Consider the following 18,440-nt stretch of genomic DNA (forward strand, 5'->3'; position numbering starts at 1 on the left):
TCTGGATCCAGTTGGAGCTGAGACCCCGAGCTTAGCAGGTCTATTTTACTTTTCTTCTCAAGAAAACTTCCACACTTTTCTCAATTTCACTCCGCATTAACGACGACAATAACAATACAATAAATATTTAAATTTATCGTCATCGTCATCATCATCATCATCATCAATTATTTTAGAATTCTTGATTGAGTTTTGATATTGATTAATAAGTCGTTCGAGTTCGTGAACACTCAACAAGTGATTTAATTTTTTTTTTTATTTAAGCAATTTAAAACTTTGGTTGGTGTTGTGATTTTTTATTTTTTATTTTAAACACTAAATGGCTGTTAGTACCCTCAACATGACACCGTACTTCACTGGATATCCTTTTCAAGGTATTTATTCATTGTTATTAACAAATTTTATTAAATAAAAATTTTTTTTTCATTCAAATAAAAAGCGGTCAATTTTTGGTGCTAACTTTTATCAAAAATAAATGCTCCAAATTTTTTTTTTTTTTAACTATAAAATTATTTGCAGTCTGCAATTCTCAGTGTCAAATATCAATCTCAATTACCAACAATCATCCATCAAATTTGGCGTAATTTAAAAACGAAAATTGATTTAAATCACAAACTAAAAAAAATGAATAAGTATAGAAATAATTACTTAAAAATTAACCAATTATTCAAAAGACATTAATAGCCCGTTAAGCAAATTGGAGTCAGCCGTCGGCAGAGAATTCTTACATCACTGCTAATTTATTATTATACTAAAAAAATAATATTTTATTTTATTATCATCGCCATAAACTCATAATGACAGTCCATAAAAGATTGACCTCGTCGCCACTTAAATAATTTGCTGAATTATAATTGTAAATTATATTTTTGATTTCTTAGACAGATGTTGAAGTCACCTTTTATTTATTATTAAATCAAATAAAATCCAAAAGACAAAATAAATTAAGGGTATACAACTAATATGAGCAGATTGGTACAATTTATCGGAGTAAAAATGAATAAATGAAACGTTTATGATAAAAAATGTAGAGTGCGTTTACAAGAAATAAAGTCGTGGTACTACGCGGTGGGCGGTGGAACAGCATGTTCGGACGTGGGTATCTAATGTCTGATATCGGATTGCCCTGAGGCGACGGCACGTTGATTGAAGCCCAGCCAGCTTGAAACTCACATCGTGTATATCTCTAAGTACATGCGTCCTGCACGTACTCGATCCTTTTTTATTCTTACTTGTGCTCAGTCAGTTATTGTACGCGTCTCCTCCTATAAGATACCCTTGAATCTCTCCGTAAGCTCAAAATTAACTGCGAGACATTAAATTAGAGAAACTTTGGATTAATTACCACTAAAAAAAAAGAAAAAATTACAGCTCCTGTTGTGTACAAAATATAAAAAAAAAAAATGACTGGACTCGAGGCTTGAATAAAAATCTTCCCCTTGGGTTTTGGCAAGTCAGCTTTTTGTTCACGCTCATCACGACTATTAGCATGATAGCTGGAAATCAATTGCCGGTTATCAATAATTCATATTCTAAATTATTTTATCGCGTATGTCGTTTTATTTTAAAAGCCCGGGTTGAACTGCATTTACCGGGGAACCAGGGTGGTCTCCATCTCTCTCTCTCTTTCTATCTGGCTCTTTCTTCCCTCTCGTTTACCTCTTTATAAATAATACGCTGCCGAAATTGAAAGACAAGAGAAGAGATAAGAAAGGAAGAAAAATAAGAGAAAGAAGGAGTTAAAAGTGTAACCTAATTGCGGAAGGAAGCAAAGGATAAGCGACTTTAAGAAGACACCGCATCATCATCGAACGCTTGTAAATTCTCGAGGCATGTAATTTTGGCGAAAACAACCCGTAATTATTTAACGCGTAGTACGCGCGTTATATATGGACCAGACTGCCAACTGAGCTCCTATTATTTCGTATTAACTTTCGGGAACAAACAAATAAATAAATATAAATAAACACACATGTAGATACGTAAATATAATATAATACAAGTGTTGATAAGTAAATGACTCAACTGTTCTTTTAACGCTGCACAGATTCAAACCGATGATGTTTTAAGTGCACAGCACATACGCGAATCCATTTAATGTCTCTCGAATCCTTAATATCGTATATGAATGATGGCAATTAAATGTTTGATGAATGCTTAAGAATAAAAACAAGCTGGAGGAATAAATAAAAAAACAAATTATTGGTTACTGCGATGGTTATCTTTTGCAACCGTTTCATTTCATTATTTTTATTTTATTTTACTCAATATTCATGTTATACTGTACTTTATATGGTTGAGTTGCTTATACAGTAAATAATAATTTAATAAATTGGAATAGGGACAAGTGGGCAACATGATTACATGAATTATGTGAATTCGTAATAGTTTTTTATTGTAAAAAGTAACCGATCTGTGGATCGAAATGAAATGAGCTGGGCGTTGTCTTGTATTAGATCTCATTGTTGTCATCATCGGTCTATCTTTTGTACCTTTGCCTTTATCTTTGCCTTTACCTAGTCTTTTATGTGTGGATGTATTTTATAAATACATGGATGAGCCCTCATGTGTGTTTGTAACTGGCTCGAGTGTGCTGGTGGGTTTTTCTGGTTTGGCTTTGGGTCTGAACACGCTTTGGGGCCCAGAGTAGAACGCGGTGTCCGCGTTTGCGCACCCAACGCGTCGGTCAGGCGGTGCCTTTTGATCTCGCCTGTAATCCCGGCGGGCCCCGCGGCTTCACTGACGTCATCTGAGAGGTGTCCAGCCTGTTCAATTCTGCATTTAGCGCTCACGTTCTGACTCTACTTTACTCTCATCTCATCTGGGTATGGCTATGACTATACTATGCCTGGATATATACTAATATATTGTGTGTAATGTGTAGATGATGCAGATGTAGATGGAGATGATGATCATGCATTGCATGGCTCTATGCAATCTGAATTGCTATAGATTTGAAATACGGTTTCAGACACGCGTTTACTCAAATGGCAAATTGTAGATTAAGAAATTTATAGTGATAATAATAATGATAATCATTATAATTTTCTGGTGGATCGAGATGACTTCCTTATGCAATTTCTCCCTAGTTATGAGATCGTTTTTATGGGAGGTAGTGTCGTTGATCTCCAGGGTATTTCATTACATTTTACATTAGTTAACAAAAGTATTAAATATATTTATAAGAACTTGGCTGAGTGAATCGTTAATTGCTATTTAATTTGTTTTGTGTTTGATTATATTTATTATCGCATACCTCGAGCGCGAATACTTGCGATGTGCTTTATGGTTGCTTCTTGAGTTTATGTTCTTCATTTATTTCTACACTCAGTTCGGTAAAATATTAGAGAAATTTAATGATGCAGATAATTTATCAATGATTATTTATAGCGTAATTTTAATCAATTAATTAAAAAGTATATAATAGATTATAGTCATGATATCATAATTAGTGAAAAAATTTTCTGAAATGGCTAGTCTGGCCTGATTTTTTATTGCACGCCTCATAAGCGAAGCGTTATAACCTCAATTGAGGTTACGCTGTACTCTCGACATTTCAAAAAGAGTAGTTTTCTCGAAACTGAAATTGATTTGTTGTTATTTATATCGCACTTACAGGTTAATATGAGCACACTTATATCAAGTCAAATTATTTGTCAGGAACATAAAATATATTTCAATAACAATTTTTTGTTTAACATAGTAAATAATAACACTAAACATATTTTCTAGACGTCAGTGTATGGATGGGTGTATGTGGCAAGGAAATTGGTCGAAAAAATGATCGTACCGGAATAATTTTTTTTTTTTATTATCTAAAGTAACACACGACGGATTTTTTCAATTAATATGAGCGTTCAATTCACTAGCGTTAAATTATTATTTATAAAAAACTAATATATGATTGTGGATTCTTTTGTATATCTATCTATACATTTTATTATAGTGTTTTTTTTCCTCACCTTAGAGTTATGGCGCCACTAAACCATAGCAGAATTTTCTGTTTTTTATTATTTTGCTTTTTATCTTTTATTTTAATCAATTTTATTGTGAAAAATGAGATTATAAAGCGTGCACTTTTGGATTTTCCAAACTTTTTTATAACTTAACTCTCTGATGATTCAACGACCGTGTGTCCTCCCTCGGAGTTTTTCAATACTACCCTTGATTAAAAAGAAAATTATTTTCAAGAGTTAGGTTGTCTTGAATCAAAATAAAAAATTTTTTGATTTAGAAAAATTTATCAGTAAGAATTTTTTTATTTAAATCAAGACAATAAAGTTTTTCAAAATGATTTTCTTGGTTTAAAAAATTTTCTCTTAAATCAAGTTAATTTTTTTTTCAGTGTAATTATCAAAAGTCATGTACGGACGTATCAACCTATAATAGGCCATATAAGGATACATCCAGCCATGTCAGAGAATTTTTTCACGGAATATTAAATGTTCATAGATATTTTTGACCTGTTGAATAAATAAATTTTTCATTCTCGCGAATGAACATTACAAAAACATAAAAAACAAATCCGAAGGCTGATAAACAATAGCTTTTTATCGTATTCAATTACTCGTAGCCTCATAAAGTCACTGCAGTGATAAGTCTGTCTAGTATTGAAACAGCTAAATCTACTTTCATAAAATATATCGCCGCAGTATATTTTAAGTTTATACCCATTATAATTTATGTGTTCGTTGATTTAGTTATTTATTTATTTATTGATTGGAAAAAAATAAATGCCAGAGTTTATTTAGAGCTAACGTTAATTAAAGAAATCTTTGAATAGATTATTATTAAGTATGACTATTATTTTTTGTTCGTTAATTTAAACATATACGTAATTAGAAACTGGGAAAGAAAAGTTTATGTATTATATGTAAAGAGTTAGAGTCCTTGGGTAAGTTAATCCGTAAAAAATAAAATTAAATGCATCGCATAAAATAAATAAATAAAAGAGGTAAAAGTAAATTTACTGCTTATACGTATTAAAACAGCAAAACCACAGCCGTAACTCGCTGGATGGATAGGTAAAAAGATTTTCTTTGACTCGTGATGCGCAACTGGACTTGTCTTTTGCAAGATCCTCTGCACGCGATCCTCTCCCCTGTCCCATACCCCGTCCCTGTCTCATTCACTTTCTTTCCCGCATTTAAACACTCGCCCGGCCGTATAATATTTTGTTTATATTATTTTACCCGGTAATTGCATTATAAAACTAATGAAGAGTCATTACTAGCAGCAACATTTTCATAAAAACCCCCAGCAAAGATCACTCATTATTTTTTATTGTTCAATTCTGCTAAAAACTCTAAAAAAATATTACCAATTCTTATTAAAATAATATAATATAAAAAATATTTTCTTTCAGGACAAGGACGAGTTAATCAATTGGGCGGCGTGTTCATCAATGGTCGTCCTTTGCCGAACCACATACGGCTCAAGATTGTCGAAATGGCAGCTGCTGGTGTAAGACCCTGTGTTATTTCGCGACAACTACGCGTGTCTCACGGCTGTGTCTCGAAGATACTCAACAGATACCAAGAAACAGGATCTATTAAACCTGGTGTAATTGGTGGCAGTAAACCGCGCGTCGCTACTCCAGAAGTCGAGGCTAAGATCGAAAATCTTAAGCGAGAGAAGCCCGGAATTTTCACCTGGGAAATTCGGGACCACTTGATAAAGGTCCGCGGATAAAACATTTTATCAATTAAAAAATTATTTAAAAAATTTCAAAGAAAAATTAATTAAAAAATTGCCAAATTATACTAACTGGTCCATTTCGGTTTTGTTAGCAGGAAGGAGTCTGTGACAAAACGTCGGTGCCGTCAGTATCAAGCATCTCGAGGCTCTTACGTGGACCAACGAGCCAAACACGTCCCGGTGATGATCCAAGACGCAATCATTCTATTGATGGAATTCTCGGTACGTTTATTTTATTTTTTTTATTGTTATACATACATGCTTCCTTGGTCATACTTTCGTAACTAATTTACTCAGAAGCTCTTGTAGCTTGCTTGAAATCTTTTCCGGAAATGTTTGTAAACACTAAATAATTTAAAAAATAAAATTTCCAAAAATGCTTTTAAAATTAATTCCGGAATTTATTGTAATGTAATTTTTAGAACACAATACATGCCTATAAGGCTCAGGGTTTAGCAGAAAATCATGTCGGCATTTATAAAGAGGATTCCGCGTTATATTTATTAGGACGCCGGTGAAACATCAGCAGCCATATATATACATATACATACACACTTTTATATCTTTCTCTTTCTTTACTGAGAAATATATTAGACGTCCCGCGGTGAGCGCGAATGTCTTAAGTTTATTATCTTCTCGCCTGAAAATTTCACATTTGATTAGGAGAGTATGCTATATGCTACAATGACGTATATATGCATTAGATTAAAACTTGCACATTCTGAGCATATGTGTTAATATTCCTGTTTGAAAATATTCATTGTCATGATATTTGAATTTTTTTCAATAATTCCAATTGACTTCAATTTCTAAGTATATATCTATAGATATATAATTTGCATAGAGCGAATTTTTTTAATTTTTTTCAATGAATATTTTTAAACAGGGATAGACGGAAAAAAAATTCCTAAGAAAATTAAAGTAAAGTTTGTTGAATTTACAGTTTTAATCCTGTCAAAACATGGATGTCAAACATACATTTTTAGAAATTGACATTGGAACAATTAAATACACTATGTTAAATTATATTGAAAATAAAAAAAAATTTATTTGGTTCAAAATTTCTGTTAAAGAAATTTTTTTCATAAATTAATTATTTCTTCAGTGTAAATAAAATTATTTATGACCAAAATTCTATAAAAAAATTTTAAAATGAACATTTAATGTTATATCAAAAATTTTTTACGGATTTGTTATTTTTACAAATCCGTTTTTGAAAATTTAACAGTTTTTCTTTATAAATAGGGGAGGGTGGGGCAGAGCGGCCCCCCTAAGCCGATTATTACTTTTTGTGGTTTTTTAACATCTTATTAGTTTACCTTTGCTCTACGATGAACGAATTTACCAAAATTTTGGAAAAATTCTTGAAAAAAAATTTTTTTTTTTTCTGGGGCATAACGGCCTCCACCAAAAAATGGTAAAAAAAAATTTTTTTTTCTGGGGCATAACGGCCCCCACCAAAAATGATAAAAAAAAATTTTTTTTTTCCACCATTAACCCTTACCGGCCACACGGGGTGACTAGTTACCCCAGGCTTAAAAAAAGTGGAATTAGAGGTCTTGAAACTTTCAAATAAATGCAATAAACGGCATATGCCGTGAATCTGAGAAGTGAAATTTTTTGCAAAAAAAAAATATTTTTCCAAAATTTTGACTTATGTGATCTATAAATTAACCAAGTTTTAAACCATTAGGAATATTGAAGAACTTGTCAACGAACATGACACAATTAATTAAAAGTCTCAAAACATGTACACATTTTGTCCAACCGGGTTTTTCAGCGTGGGGTAATGAGTTACCCCATGTGGCCGTTATGTGGCCTGGGTGAGGTGTGGCCGGTAAGGGTTAAAAATACTTTGAAAATATAAAAGTATTCCCTTATTTTTATCACTCTCTAGATTTCACTATCATTCGAAAAATAACTGCTATACCTAATGCACCTCGTTTCTTTCCGCCCCTAGCCTCTTTTATTTTCTAAAAAATAATTATAATTATAATGGTTATTCAATTGCCATGAAAATCATCATACTCCTGCTAAATTTAAATTTGAAATTGCCGCTAAAATGTAAAAGAACATGATGAAAGAAAAAATAGAAGTGAAGCTAAGAAGAAAGTAACTCAAAAACAAAAAATAGTCAAATAAAAAAAAACAAAATTTTAAAATAAAGGCTCAAAAAATGGAAAAAATGATTGTCATTGCCTTTACTACAATGGACTTTATTAAAAATCCACTGAATCGTGGATTCAGTGCAAAAGTTGCAAGAAATGGTCCCATGATTCCTGTGCGGGAATCGATAAAGGTTATTCTGAAGAATATATTTGTCACTATTGTGAAAAATAATTAATTAATTGTAAATAATTTACATTTGATGTTTTGTTAAAAGATTTTAATTTTGTTACGTTTTATTACAATTTATTATAAATTATCTAACAATTAATAATTTTCTTAGGATTTAATAATATAAAATAGATAATTTATTAATTGTAAATAGTTTACATTTAATGTTTTGTTTAAGCATTTTAATTTTGTTACGTTTTATGAAAATTTATCATAACTAATCAAACAATTAATAATTTTCTTAGGATTTAATAATATAAATAATAAATAATTTAATAATTGCAAATAATTTACATTTGAGACTTTATTTGAAAATATTATTATTGTTACGTTTTTGAAAATTTATGATAATTTGGTGAAAAAAAAAAAAAATATTTTTTGACCAAATTTTGAAGGGGGGCCGTTATACCCCAGGTATAATATATTAGCTCAAAAATATATAAATATATCAAATTTATAATAATTTATTGGTAAAAAAAGAAAAAAAATTTTTTTTGACCAAATTTTGAAGGGGGGCCATTATACCCCACTCTCCCCTACAATTATTTACCGGAGTAAATTTTACAAATTCATATTTCAATATTAGACTGTTTTTTTTTGTAAATATAATTTAAAATATCCGTGTAATTTTTCCATTACCATTTCTGTAATTTTCGCAAATCATTTTTTTCTGTGTAAAAGCAAAGCAAAAAAAATAATAACTTTATCCGAAGAAAACACGCGGAATTACAGAATTATACTATGAGACCATTATTTATATTTCCTTGAGCTTATTTCGAAATTATCGAGTGCAGTCGGTTCGCTCGGAAAAAATAACCTCTTTAGTCTTTTTGCAAAAAAATATCTCGGAGGTGCAGATGAGTATAAACTCAGTCTTTCGCGGCGTGTGGTCCCCTTGCATCCGAGCTGCTGCAACTCCTCCTGCTTGATCCTGCCTCCTCTAATCTCGAGGAGCGCCGCCGAAGAAAGGAGCTAAGAGCTAAGAATTGTGGTAGGTACACTCACTGAGTACATACTACGCGGCACTGTAAGTACATACCACTAAAAGATAAAACTAAAAAATAGCGGAGATAGAGAGAAGAAAAGATGTTCCAGCCGGCAGACACGAGAGTAGCTGACCGACTACTCAGTAAATAATAAAACTGATATGCCCATATTTTATCTATCTGTATCTATTTGAATGATAACTCTGGATAATATAGGTAATAACACACCATCAGCGATCCTTAAAACTGAATAAATCTGCTATTGATTTAGACACGTTATCATTTTATACAATTATTCTGCTATAAGCTAGGAACACCGTTATAGCTCGTAAATTTCCAAGTTTTTTAATAATAATAAGTAACGTTTTATTTATTCTATTGATTTTCGTGTTATTATTGAAATTTTATGTTATTTTGAATTTTAGATTACTATTTAAAAACAAATTTCGTTTAATAATTTGGTTCTGTTACTTAAAATTAAAGTACATATTTTTTGTTAAAGCACTTGGAAAAAATTCATGTAAATAAATATAATGAATGATTTTTTAATCTAAAAAAAATGTTTTTCTTCCAAAACATCCCCTTTTTTAGTAGCCATTTACCACTGCCACCCTCTGTAGGATTTTTGAAAAAACCCATCTTCTTTCAACTATATTCACTTATTGGAAAAATGTATGTTTACAAAAAACATGATATATGGCTGTTTGGAAGATAGAAATTAAAGTAAGAATCATTTTAAAAAATTACTAAAAAACTTAATGAGTTATTAGAATTATTATTTTAAAAAATAAATGACTAGAACTTAATTCTACACAGAAAAAATATTTGCTTAAACCAAAAAAATTACCGAGGAAAATCAAAACAGTATCGGAATTTTTCATCGCTCAAGAAAATTTGATTTAGCCCAAAATAATTATTGTCTACAATTTAAATCCAAAAAATATGGTCCCCAATTTTTTATTAGTTGAAACATTAAGTAAAAATAATGAATTTAAAAAGTAGTTTATCATCTTGGAGCTGCCACGGAAAAAAAGACTCTGTCAAAATTACAGAAAAAACTGTCAAATTTACAGATTTACCGCTGTCAATCCAAAAATGTCAATTTTACAAAGTTAAAAATGTTATTTTCACATTGTGAAAACTGTCAATCTAAAACTGTTAATTTTACAGTTTTTCAATGTAATAATGTCATTAAAAAAATGTGAAATTCACTTTTAAAAAAAGTTAAATTTATGTTAAAACAAAAATTGAACTTGTTATTTATGAGTAAGAATTTCACATTTCGTGAAATGTAAACAATAAACAAAAAATATTTTAAAAATTAAAGTTTTAACTGAAAAATTAGGTAAAAAATTAGGTCACATAAAATAATTGTTCAAATCTGCAAACCATAGAAAGTAAAAAGCATTAAGATACATATAACTATAATAATGAATATTAGATTTATCTATACTGTTAAGAGAATAAGCAAAATTCTGTGGCCAGTGTATTTATATGATAAAATGGGTTTTATGATTAAATTTGGTATTGTTGGAAAAGTCTTGACCTGGAGTTGGGCCTTTTCATGATTTAATATCATTCTCACCTATAGTCAATTTATGATGATAAGTACTTACACAGAAAAAAATTAACTTGATTCAAGAGAAAAATTCTTGAACCAAGAATATAATTTTGAAGAGGGTAATTGTCTTGAATCAAGACGAAAAATTCTTGAATTAAGTAAAGTTTCCTTAAATCAAGAAAAATTTTCTTAAATCAAGAATTTTTCTACTCAAGCCAAGAATATTGAGCTCTTCAAAAATATATACTTGATTCAAGAACATTTTTTCTGTGTAGGCTGCATTCAAAAATGCTCTATCCCTAGATACATAATTAAGAAATTACCTTGTATCTTATGAACTATTGACAGTTTTAAAGATATAAACTTATACCGATGTTACACTCATCAAGACGTTTCATTTGAGTACCCACATCAATTTTTCATATATTTTGTATATTTATATATATTATATATATGTATATATGAAAAATATATCAAAAATGCATGTGGGTACTCAAGTGGAAGCTCTTAATGAGCGTAACATCGGGACAGCTTACACACTGACAAAAAAGTACTACTCTTGAGAAAATTTTCTTGTCACAAGAATATATATTCTTGATAATTTTCAAGAACATATTTTCTTGTCTCAAGTATTGATCGAATTAATCGAAGTATTTATTGTTTAATTCAAGTGAACCTATTTGTTTGTAAATCCATCGAAATTAATGCAAAAATTTTATTATGATAAATATTGATATTTTTTGTCAAAAAACTAAAATTCATCTCAAGGTAGTACCTCCACGAAAGCATATTTCAAGAAACTTATGGAAGTTTTTTTATCGCAAGAAAAATATATTAATAATATACCACCAAAATTTCAGATCAATTCACTGCACCGTTTTTGAATAATTAATTTTCAAAATTGCATCTTTGACACGTAGGGGTATAGAGATGGTAAAGTTAGTATGAAATCTATTTGCATCACTTGAGTGGTACGGAAGATTTCATACTAACTTTACCATCTCTCTATATACCTCTACGTATAAAAGATGCAATTTTGTAAATTAATTACTCAAAAACGGTACGGTGAATTGATCTGAAATTTTGGTGGTGAATTATTAATATATTTATCTTTCGATAAAAAAAATTCCATAAATTTCTTGATATATGCTTTTCGTGGAGGTACTACCTTAAACGATTTTTGAGCCAAGAAATTTTTTTCTAGACAAAAATTTTTTTTTTCTCAGTGCATCTTTAAAAATATCAATAATTAAGAAATAACTTTGAATCTTGTGAACTATTGACATTTTTAAAGATGTAAGCATTTTTTCAAATTTTTTTGTTTTAATCTAATTTTTTTTTTTTTAACTGAGGTCTTTTTTTTGCTTCATTTTGATTTTTTTCTTTGTTCTCAGCGATACTCAAGACTTCGGGCGATACTTAAGAATCGTGGTTTTCCCTCGACGATGTTTTCTGGGAGGAGAATATCTAGATTTTGATGACATTGGCTTAAAAAATAAAATTTGTTTTCATATGATTTTTGGGGAGAAGACCGTCGTACCCCACAAAAAAATTTTTGTTTGATTTTTGCAAAATTTCGACTAATTTATTCGAAACAGACGGAAAATAAACGAATTTGATAGTTAAAAGCCGCAAAAACCGTCTTGAACCTTCAAAAACCGTTAAGGGGACCGTCGTGCCCCAGGCTCCCCTAATTAACTTTTTACATATTATTACTGTAAATTTGACAGTTTTTATCTGTAAATCTGACATCTTATGGTTATGTTATTTTCACATATTATTTATGTAAATTTGACAGTTTTTCTTTGCAAATCTAACAAAATCTGGCCATGTCAATTTAACATTCCCATATCTGTCATTTCCACAGATTATTTTATTCCGTGTGTAAATCTTAAAACTCTACAGAATATAAAAATAAAATGCTTAAAGTTGATAAGAGGAAGTAAGCTGAAGCAATGAGTGAGGAGAAAAGAGCAATAAGAGGATCTTAATAGCACGATGGGTCGCGGAAATCGTCAGGCTATTGGAGGCAGTATAAAATATATAAAAGAATACATATATATCGGGTGGGTAGAGTGCATATAGCTCGGCTGTGCTGTGTAGTGTTTAGTTGTATGCCCTCGAAGCATTGCCGAGGATTTACGACTACCGCAATGGCCTTTAATCTTGCTTACCGCTCGCGAGTAGAGCGCAAATGCTCCACTCGCCGTATAGTATACCGGGTTTAGTTACTTTTATCTTGATATTGCTCTGCACCAAGTTAACTATTCTTCGCGCCCTGACGGCTATCATGCTCGTATGTGTGTGTACACATAAAATATGAATAAAGCTGCTGGTGATGCTCGGCCTATTGATTCAGAGGCCCTGCCTTTCTGTCTTTCCTGATCGCTTCATTAGCCATTTATACTTTCAACTAATCAATGTCTTTATCTCCGCATTTATCGAAGTGTCTATCTTTACACTCTTATTATCATTATTATTGTTATAATTATTATTATTATTACTATTATCATTGCAATTACTATTACTCAACCCCGTGATAAATTGGAAATACTTTTTCCGTTCGTAAGAGATCGGCATTAAAATAAATATAGAGTAGAAAATGTTTATAATTTAACGTTAAGCCTAGTTTATGTGAAATTTTGCGTAGGTTAAAATTGCTCGAGCTTACAGGATATTCCACGTAATAATATCATAAATTTTATTTATAATTACAAACAAAAAAAACGAAGCAATCTATGAAAAAATTTCGAAAATTTAAGGATTATTCTCTTCAATATTATATACAAAAGAAAATATTCATTGCAATGATGATAATTTCGCGTCTTATGTCCCCTACATACAAATAATGATTGTAAAAATAAGACAAGATTGCTGATCGGTACTTAATGCTGATGACCAAAGTCCATCGTACGTGAGAGGCCTTAGGAAGGTATCCAACATGTCAAAGAACTTAATTCCTGTTGGCGTACGGACCCTAATTTCTTCGGTGTTTTAGTTTAGTATAGGTTACCCAGCGAACGGCTGTAATCACGAAGGATTTAATGGTGGGTTGCAGTCTCGGGCGTGTGAACTGTGGGCGGTAACAATTCGCTTCCTATCTTCAGTATCTGACGTCTAGCACGTGCTGGAACTTGAATTCCACACTCCTCATCTACGTCTCAACTCTCGACTTTTATGTACATACACATATACTACTATATACTATCCAACATTACCATTACTTACATTTGTGCGCTAAGATTGTGTGAGCTAGGAATTTTCCTGTATCTGGCCATTCTATCTCCGTATATGAACATACTTTTCTTATTCAGAACTATCTACCATTTTCCAGAGCCCTTACTTTTATAATATAATAACGAGCCGTAGAATTAGATAAATTTAACCATTTATTTTTTATATACTCACTGCGACAGATGCTTGATGTTAAATCCTTTTTATACAATTTATATTACATTTATTAATTTTTTATCCCACTTATTTCCCCGTTTGTATAAAAACAGAATCTCCTAGTGTGTAATATTTTGTTTTATTTATATTCTTCTTCACATGATTGACGAATTTCTTCCGCATTTCTGCCGCAGGTGGTAGCAGCGGTGATGACTCCGACATAGAGAGTGAGCCGGGAATAGCGCTAAAGAGGAAGCAGAGACGCAGCAGAACAACATTCACCGGAGAACAGTTGGAACAGCTTGAAGCTGCCTTCCACAGGACTCAGTACCCCGACGTTTATACCAGAGAAGAATTGGCTCAAAAGTACGCATGATGAAGCATTACGCTTTTTCTTCCTTGATCTCTATTTATTTCATAATAAATAAATTGTGAAATATGGGATTAAGTACTAACTGTAGATTCAGCAATAGCAAAAATAACAAATGATTCGAACGTGCTGTTTGTATTTTTCAGAACTAAATTGACAGAAGCACGAGTCCAAGTGTGGTTTAGCAATCGGCGAGCGCGTTTACGTAAACAGCTGAACAGCCAGCAGTTGAATGCCTTCAACACGATGAGTCTTCAATCCTTCCAAACCCAGCACGGGTATCCAAGTGGTGCCGACAGCTACCAAAGCTACGGTCAGGCCTCAGTAGCTGCGGCTGCAGCAACCACAGCGGGGTATCCTCAACACTACAATTATGGTGAAAACTACTACGGCGCTGCACAGCAACAGTGGCCTCGAGCGACACCCGAAAACTACGGGTAAGTTTTTTTTTTATTGCTCACATTTTTTCAATTTTTTAAAAATTATTTTAGTTTATTTTTGCTCTGCTCGAGAATCGAACCCTGATCGTCCGCCTCTTGAGATATTAAGTCGAAAAATTTTAAAAGAATCTCAAAAAATATACTCATAAATTTTGTACAAAATTCTTTTGATAATTAACTTGTTCTTTTTTTTTACTGAATTAAAAATCATTTATGTTAAATAAATAAATTTATGGATAATTATAACCTTTTGTTGAGTTTAAATGATCGACAAAAAAATATAAAATAAATTTCATTTTTTACTTGTAAAAATAGAATTTATTTATCGAAAAAATAAGTAACTTTTTTCAAATTTTTATTAATTATCTGTAATTACCAACTTTAATTCCGAGGATGTAAAACAAAAAAAAACAGCAAACACATGTAGGTGCAGAACAATTGAGACAATTTGTATCAACTGTTAAAACCCAGAGGCTTTACTTCGATCGGTGTAGGTATAGGTATACAGTTACTCATATTATGGCTTAGCTCTGTTGAGTTAGTCTACTCGGCGGTCGAGAAATTCTTGTTCATCTCTCGCTCTCGGACGTCGGTGTGGTCCGCAATTATCTTACTAGGCCCATAATGAAACGCTACTGGCTCATAATCAACTCACTCCGCTCATCCTCAAACTTTCGGTGTACCTATTCAATCCATCTATATTAACTACACACATGTATACATGCATACCCACACGGATTTTTTAATTTATTATATACCCAGGCTGTCAATTATCAATTCATTTGTATCATTAAATTAAATCAAATTTCCACAAAAGCCATTGTTCAGGTCAATAAATATCTTTTTTCAATCTAGTCCTTTAAGCCAATTTAATAATCATGATACAAGTATTATTCATCTCAAAATAATTTTTTTTTCTACATGTATACTGTAGGTTTTAATAACAATATATTACGAGGTATTTAAAAATGTTTGTTACCATTTAAAAGGCTGTAAAAAATAATCAAAGTGCTTTTACCGCAGAATATAATAACTAAATGCGGCGCTTACCGTATAGCACAGTTGGAGGAAAGTTAAAGTCGGAGAATTTCGCGCACACAAGTTAAGGGTTACTTGTCATGCACATACGTACACATGTGGAGATTTTTAATAAGTTCGACTATATATATGCTGTATTGGTCCTGCGATATAGAATATCAAATTTCATAAACTAAACACTGGGCCCTTTATTTTATATTATCGCGGTCTTTAAATTAACGGAATGCATTATTACCTTCTCCTTTTTCTTTCACGACTGTGATCAATATATATTCACATTGATTAATTACATATAAATCTTAAATACTTCTCCACAGATATTATTATTATTTTTTTTTAATAAAAAAAATAAATCTCAGTCCAACTCTAAGAAAAAATTTTTAATAGGAAAAATAGGATTAAGAATCGGCTTTTTCTTATGTGTATCAAAAACTGTTCTGCACCCAACTCAACTCAAACTTTGATAATCCATGAATATTTACAAGTTATTATGTATTTTTTTTTTTTAATAGTTACTTATTAATATCAACTGTTGTGTTACAGCCTTTTTAATAGTTCACATTATGGAAGTACAAACCTGACATCAAATTTATCACCGAGCAATCTAAATCTCGGAGGTCTGGGTGGCAATGTCAGTCCGACAGGTTCTAATATGAGCGCTTGTATGGTCCAAGGGACAACAACTACTGTATCAAACGGAATGGGGCATCATCATCATCACGTGACACCTCACAGCCCGAGTGAAGCCAAAAGCGGTTACCCGTACCTGGGCGCTATTGATTCACAAGTCTGCGGGCGCATTCACTGAAATCGAAAATTAATTACCCGGATAATTTAACATATCTATCAATAAACTTTATTTCCTATTTGATTAATTAATTAATTATTAACTGACTAACTAATGTACTTTGGATACCAGTGACTTATTTATGGATTTAATAATAATAGTAAATAATAAATAATTAATATTAATAATGATAATTAATAATTAATTGATGAAATAGATGTAGAAAACTTACCACGAGTGCCTTTATATTTTATTATAGATTTTTAATTAATTAGTAATTAATAATTTATATCATATAACAGCGAATAGATAATTATAATTATATTTTGCAATTTATCAGTTATTCGCGTGTTTATTATTCGAAAATTTATTATCAAAAAATGATAATGTAAATAAGAGAGAAATAATTTTCTATAAAATGTAAATAAAATTGATTTATAATTTTTAATTGGCAAAAATATAATAATAATATTAATAAGTATAAGTAATTATCGATCAATGTGATTTCCTGACTATTTAATTGGCCAGTTAATATTTTGTAAATATCATATGTTTTGCATATGTTTTGTAACATTTTTTATTTTAATAAATTGTATTAAAAAATGTTTAAAGTTTGTACTGATATAATAAAAAATAAATAATATAAATTTTATCAATTATTTCTTTTTTCTATTTTTTTTTCGTAATAAAAAAAAATAATCTGATACTAATATGAGTTAAGAAGGAGGACGGAGGCCAAGTTGAGAGTTTAGCTGGCACAACGAGCAATCATCCTGCCGTATATCTGGTGATGCTGTCGCCACGCATTTGTGCTCTATTGTGTAGCCGAAGTAGGTGGTCGTAAGGTTTCTATTCTTTTCATTTTTTTATTATTTCTTTCTTATTCTTATTCCATCTATATTTTCCTTCTATCCCTATCCCCCTTCAGTCGAGGCTTTCTGTCTTTTTTCAGGACTTTTAAACTTTTACGGGACATTAAAAAGCCAGAGGAGAGTAAAGAAGTGTGGAAAGAGAAGTATAAGTAAAGCAGAAGTAAACGAGGCTCTTCTCTTCTCTTCAATATTACACATTTCGGCTCCTTTTCTCGGTCTCATTCCTTCTATCCTCAATAATATAATATAATATCATACTATAACTTCACTACGGCAAGTCACGTTTTTGTCTTTTATATTTTTTCTCTAAATTACTACCGTTAACCAGAAAACAACTACTGGTGCAGCGGCTTAACTTCTTTCGATTTATTTTTTCTCAAAGACAAACAAAACGCGGCATCTTTCAAAGGTGAAACATTTTTTTTTTCTCAAGCAATTAATAATAAAATAATTAATTAATGATTTTGATTTTTGGTTTAATTTAAACTGTAGCTTATTTATATTTCGTCATTAATTTATTGTTGATTAAATTGCCGAGATCCACCTGCACTAAGGGTGGGAAGAACAAACGAAGAAATTCTATAGGATAATGGGGGTTGGAAGATAACTATGGGCGGAAGAATAAAAAAGACTGATGGCACATTTGAAAGTTGAGTTCACAAGTGGAATAACAGAGTGTCGAGTCGAAGAAGTAGGCCGGAATTGACGTGAATACAGGGGGTGAGATTTCAAAGGAAAGCCGCTGGGAAAAAGCATTCCCATTCGGGAAAATATATTATACGGCGAGTATGGAGTATTAGTAGACTGGATGACTACCACACACTGCAGATCCACTAGACAGTAGTATTACAATATATTTGTCGAGGATTGGGCGGAGATGATGAGATGAATGAATGGCGAATCATGGAAAAGGAAAGTGCGATATGTGGGGTCTTCTTTATAACTCAAGAGTCACGCGCCCC

General features: G+C 31.2%; 1 protein-coding gene across 2 annotated transcripts; it reads left to right on the plus strand.

Moving 5' to 3' along the window:
* LOC123269478 (protein gooseberry-like) lies at positions 1-16,832 on the plus strand. 2 transcript variants are annotated; one of them, XM_044735204.1, is made up of 6 exons: positions 1-374; positions 5,366-5,679; positions 5,793-5,919; positions 14,166-14,337; positions 14,488-14,778; positions 16,363-16,832. In XM_044735204.1, the coding sequence occupies exons 1-6, from the start codon at positions 320-322 to the stop codon at positions 16,625-16,627; spliced, it is 1,224 nt and encodes a 407-aa protein (XP_044591139.1). In that variant the 5' UTR covers positions 1-319; the 3' UTR covers positions 16,628-16,832. The 2 variants fall into 2 exon arrangements, with proteins under 2 accessions (XP_044591139.1, XP_044591129.1); XM_044735194.1 differs by having other exon boundaries at positions 2-374; positions 5,790-5,919; positions 16,363-16,831.
* Positions 16,833-18,440: the final 1,608 nt, after the last annotated feature.

The sequence above is a fragment of the Cotesia glomerata genome, linkage group LG1 (genome assembly GCF_020080835.1).
Source record: "Cotesia glomerata isolate CgM1 linkage group LG1, MPM_Cglom_v2.3, whole genome shotgun sequence".
In the NCBI taxonomy this organism is placed as follows: domain Eukaryota; kingdom Metazoa; phylum Arthropoda; class Insecta; order Hymenoptera; family Braconidae; genus Cotesia; species Cotesia glomerata.

Coding starts and splice junctions, on each gene's coding strand:
- LOC123269478 (XM_044735194.1), top strand. CDS start 320: ATGGCTGTTAGTACCCTCAACATGACACCGTACTTCACTGGATATCCT. Junction 5,920..14,165: donor TTCTATTGATGGAATTCTCG/GTACGTTTATTT, acceptor TTTCTGCCGCAG/GTGGTAGCAGCGGTGATGAC. Junction 14,779..16,362: donor GCGACACCCGAAAACTACGG/GTAAGTTTTTTT, acceptor GTTGTGTTACAG/CCTTTTTAATAGTTCACATT.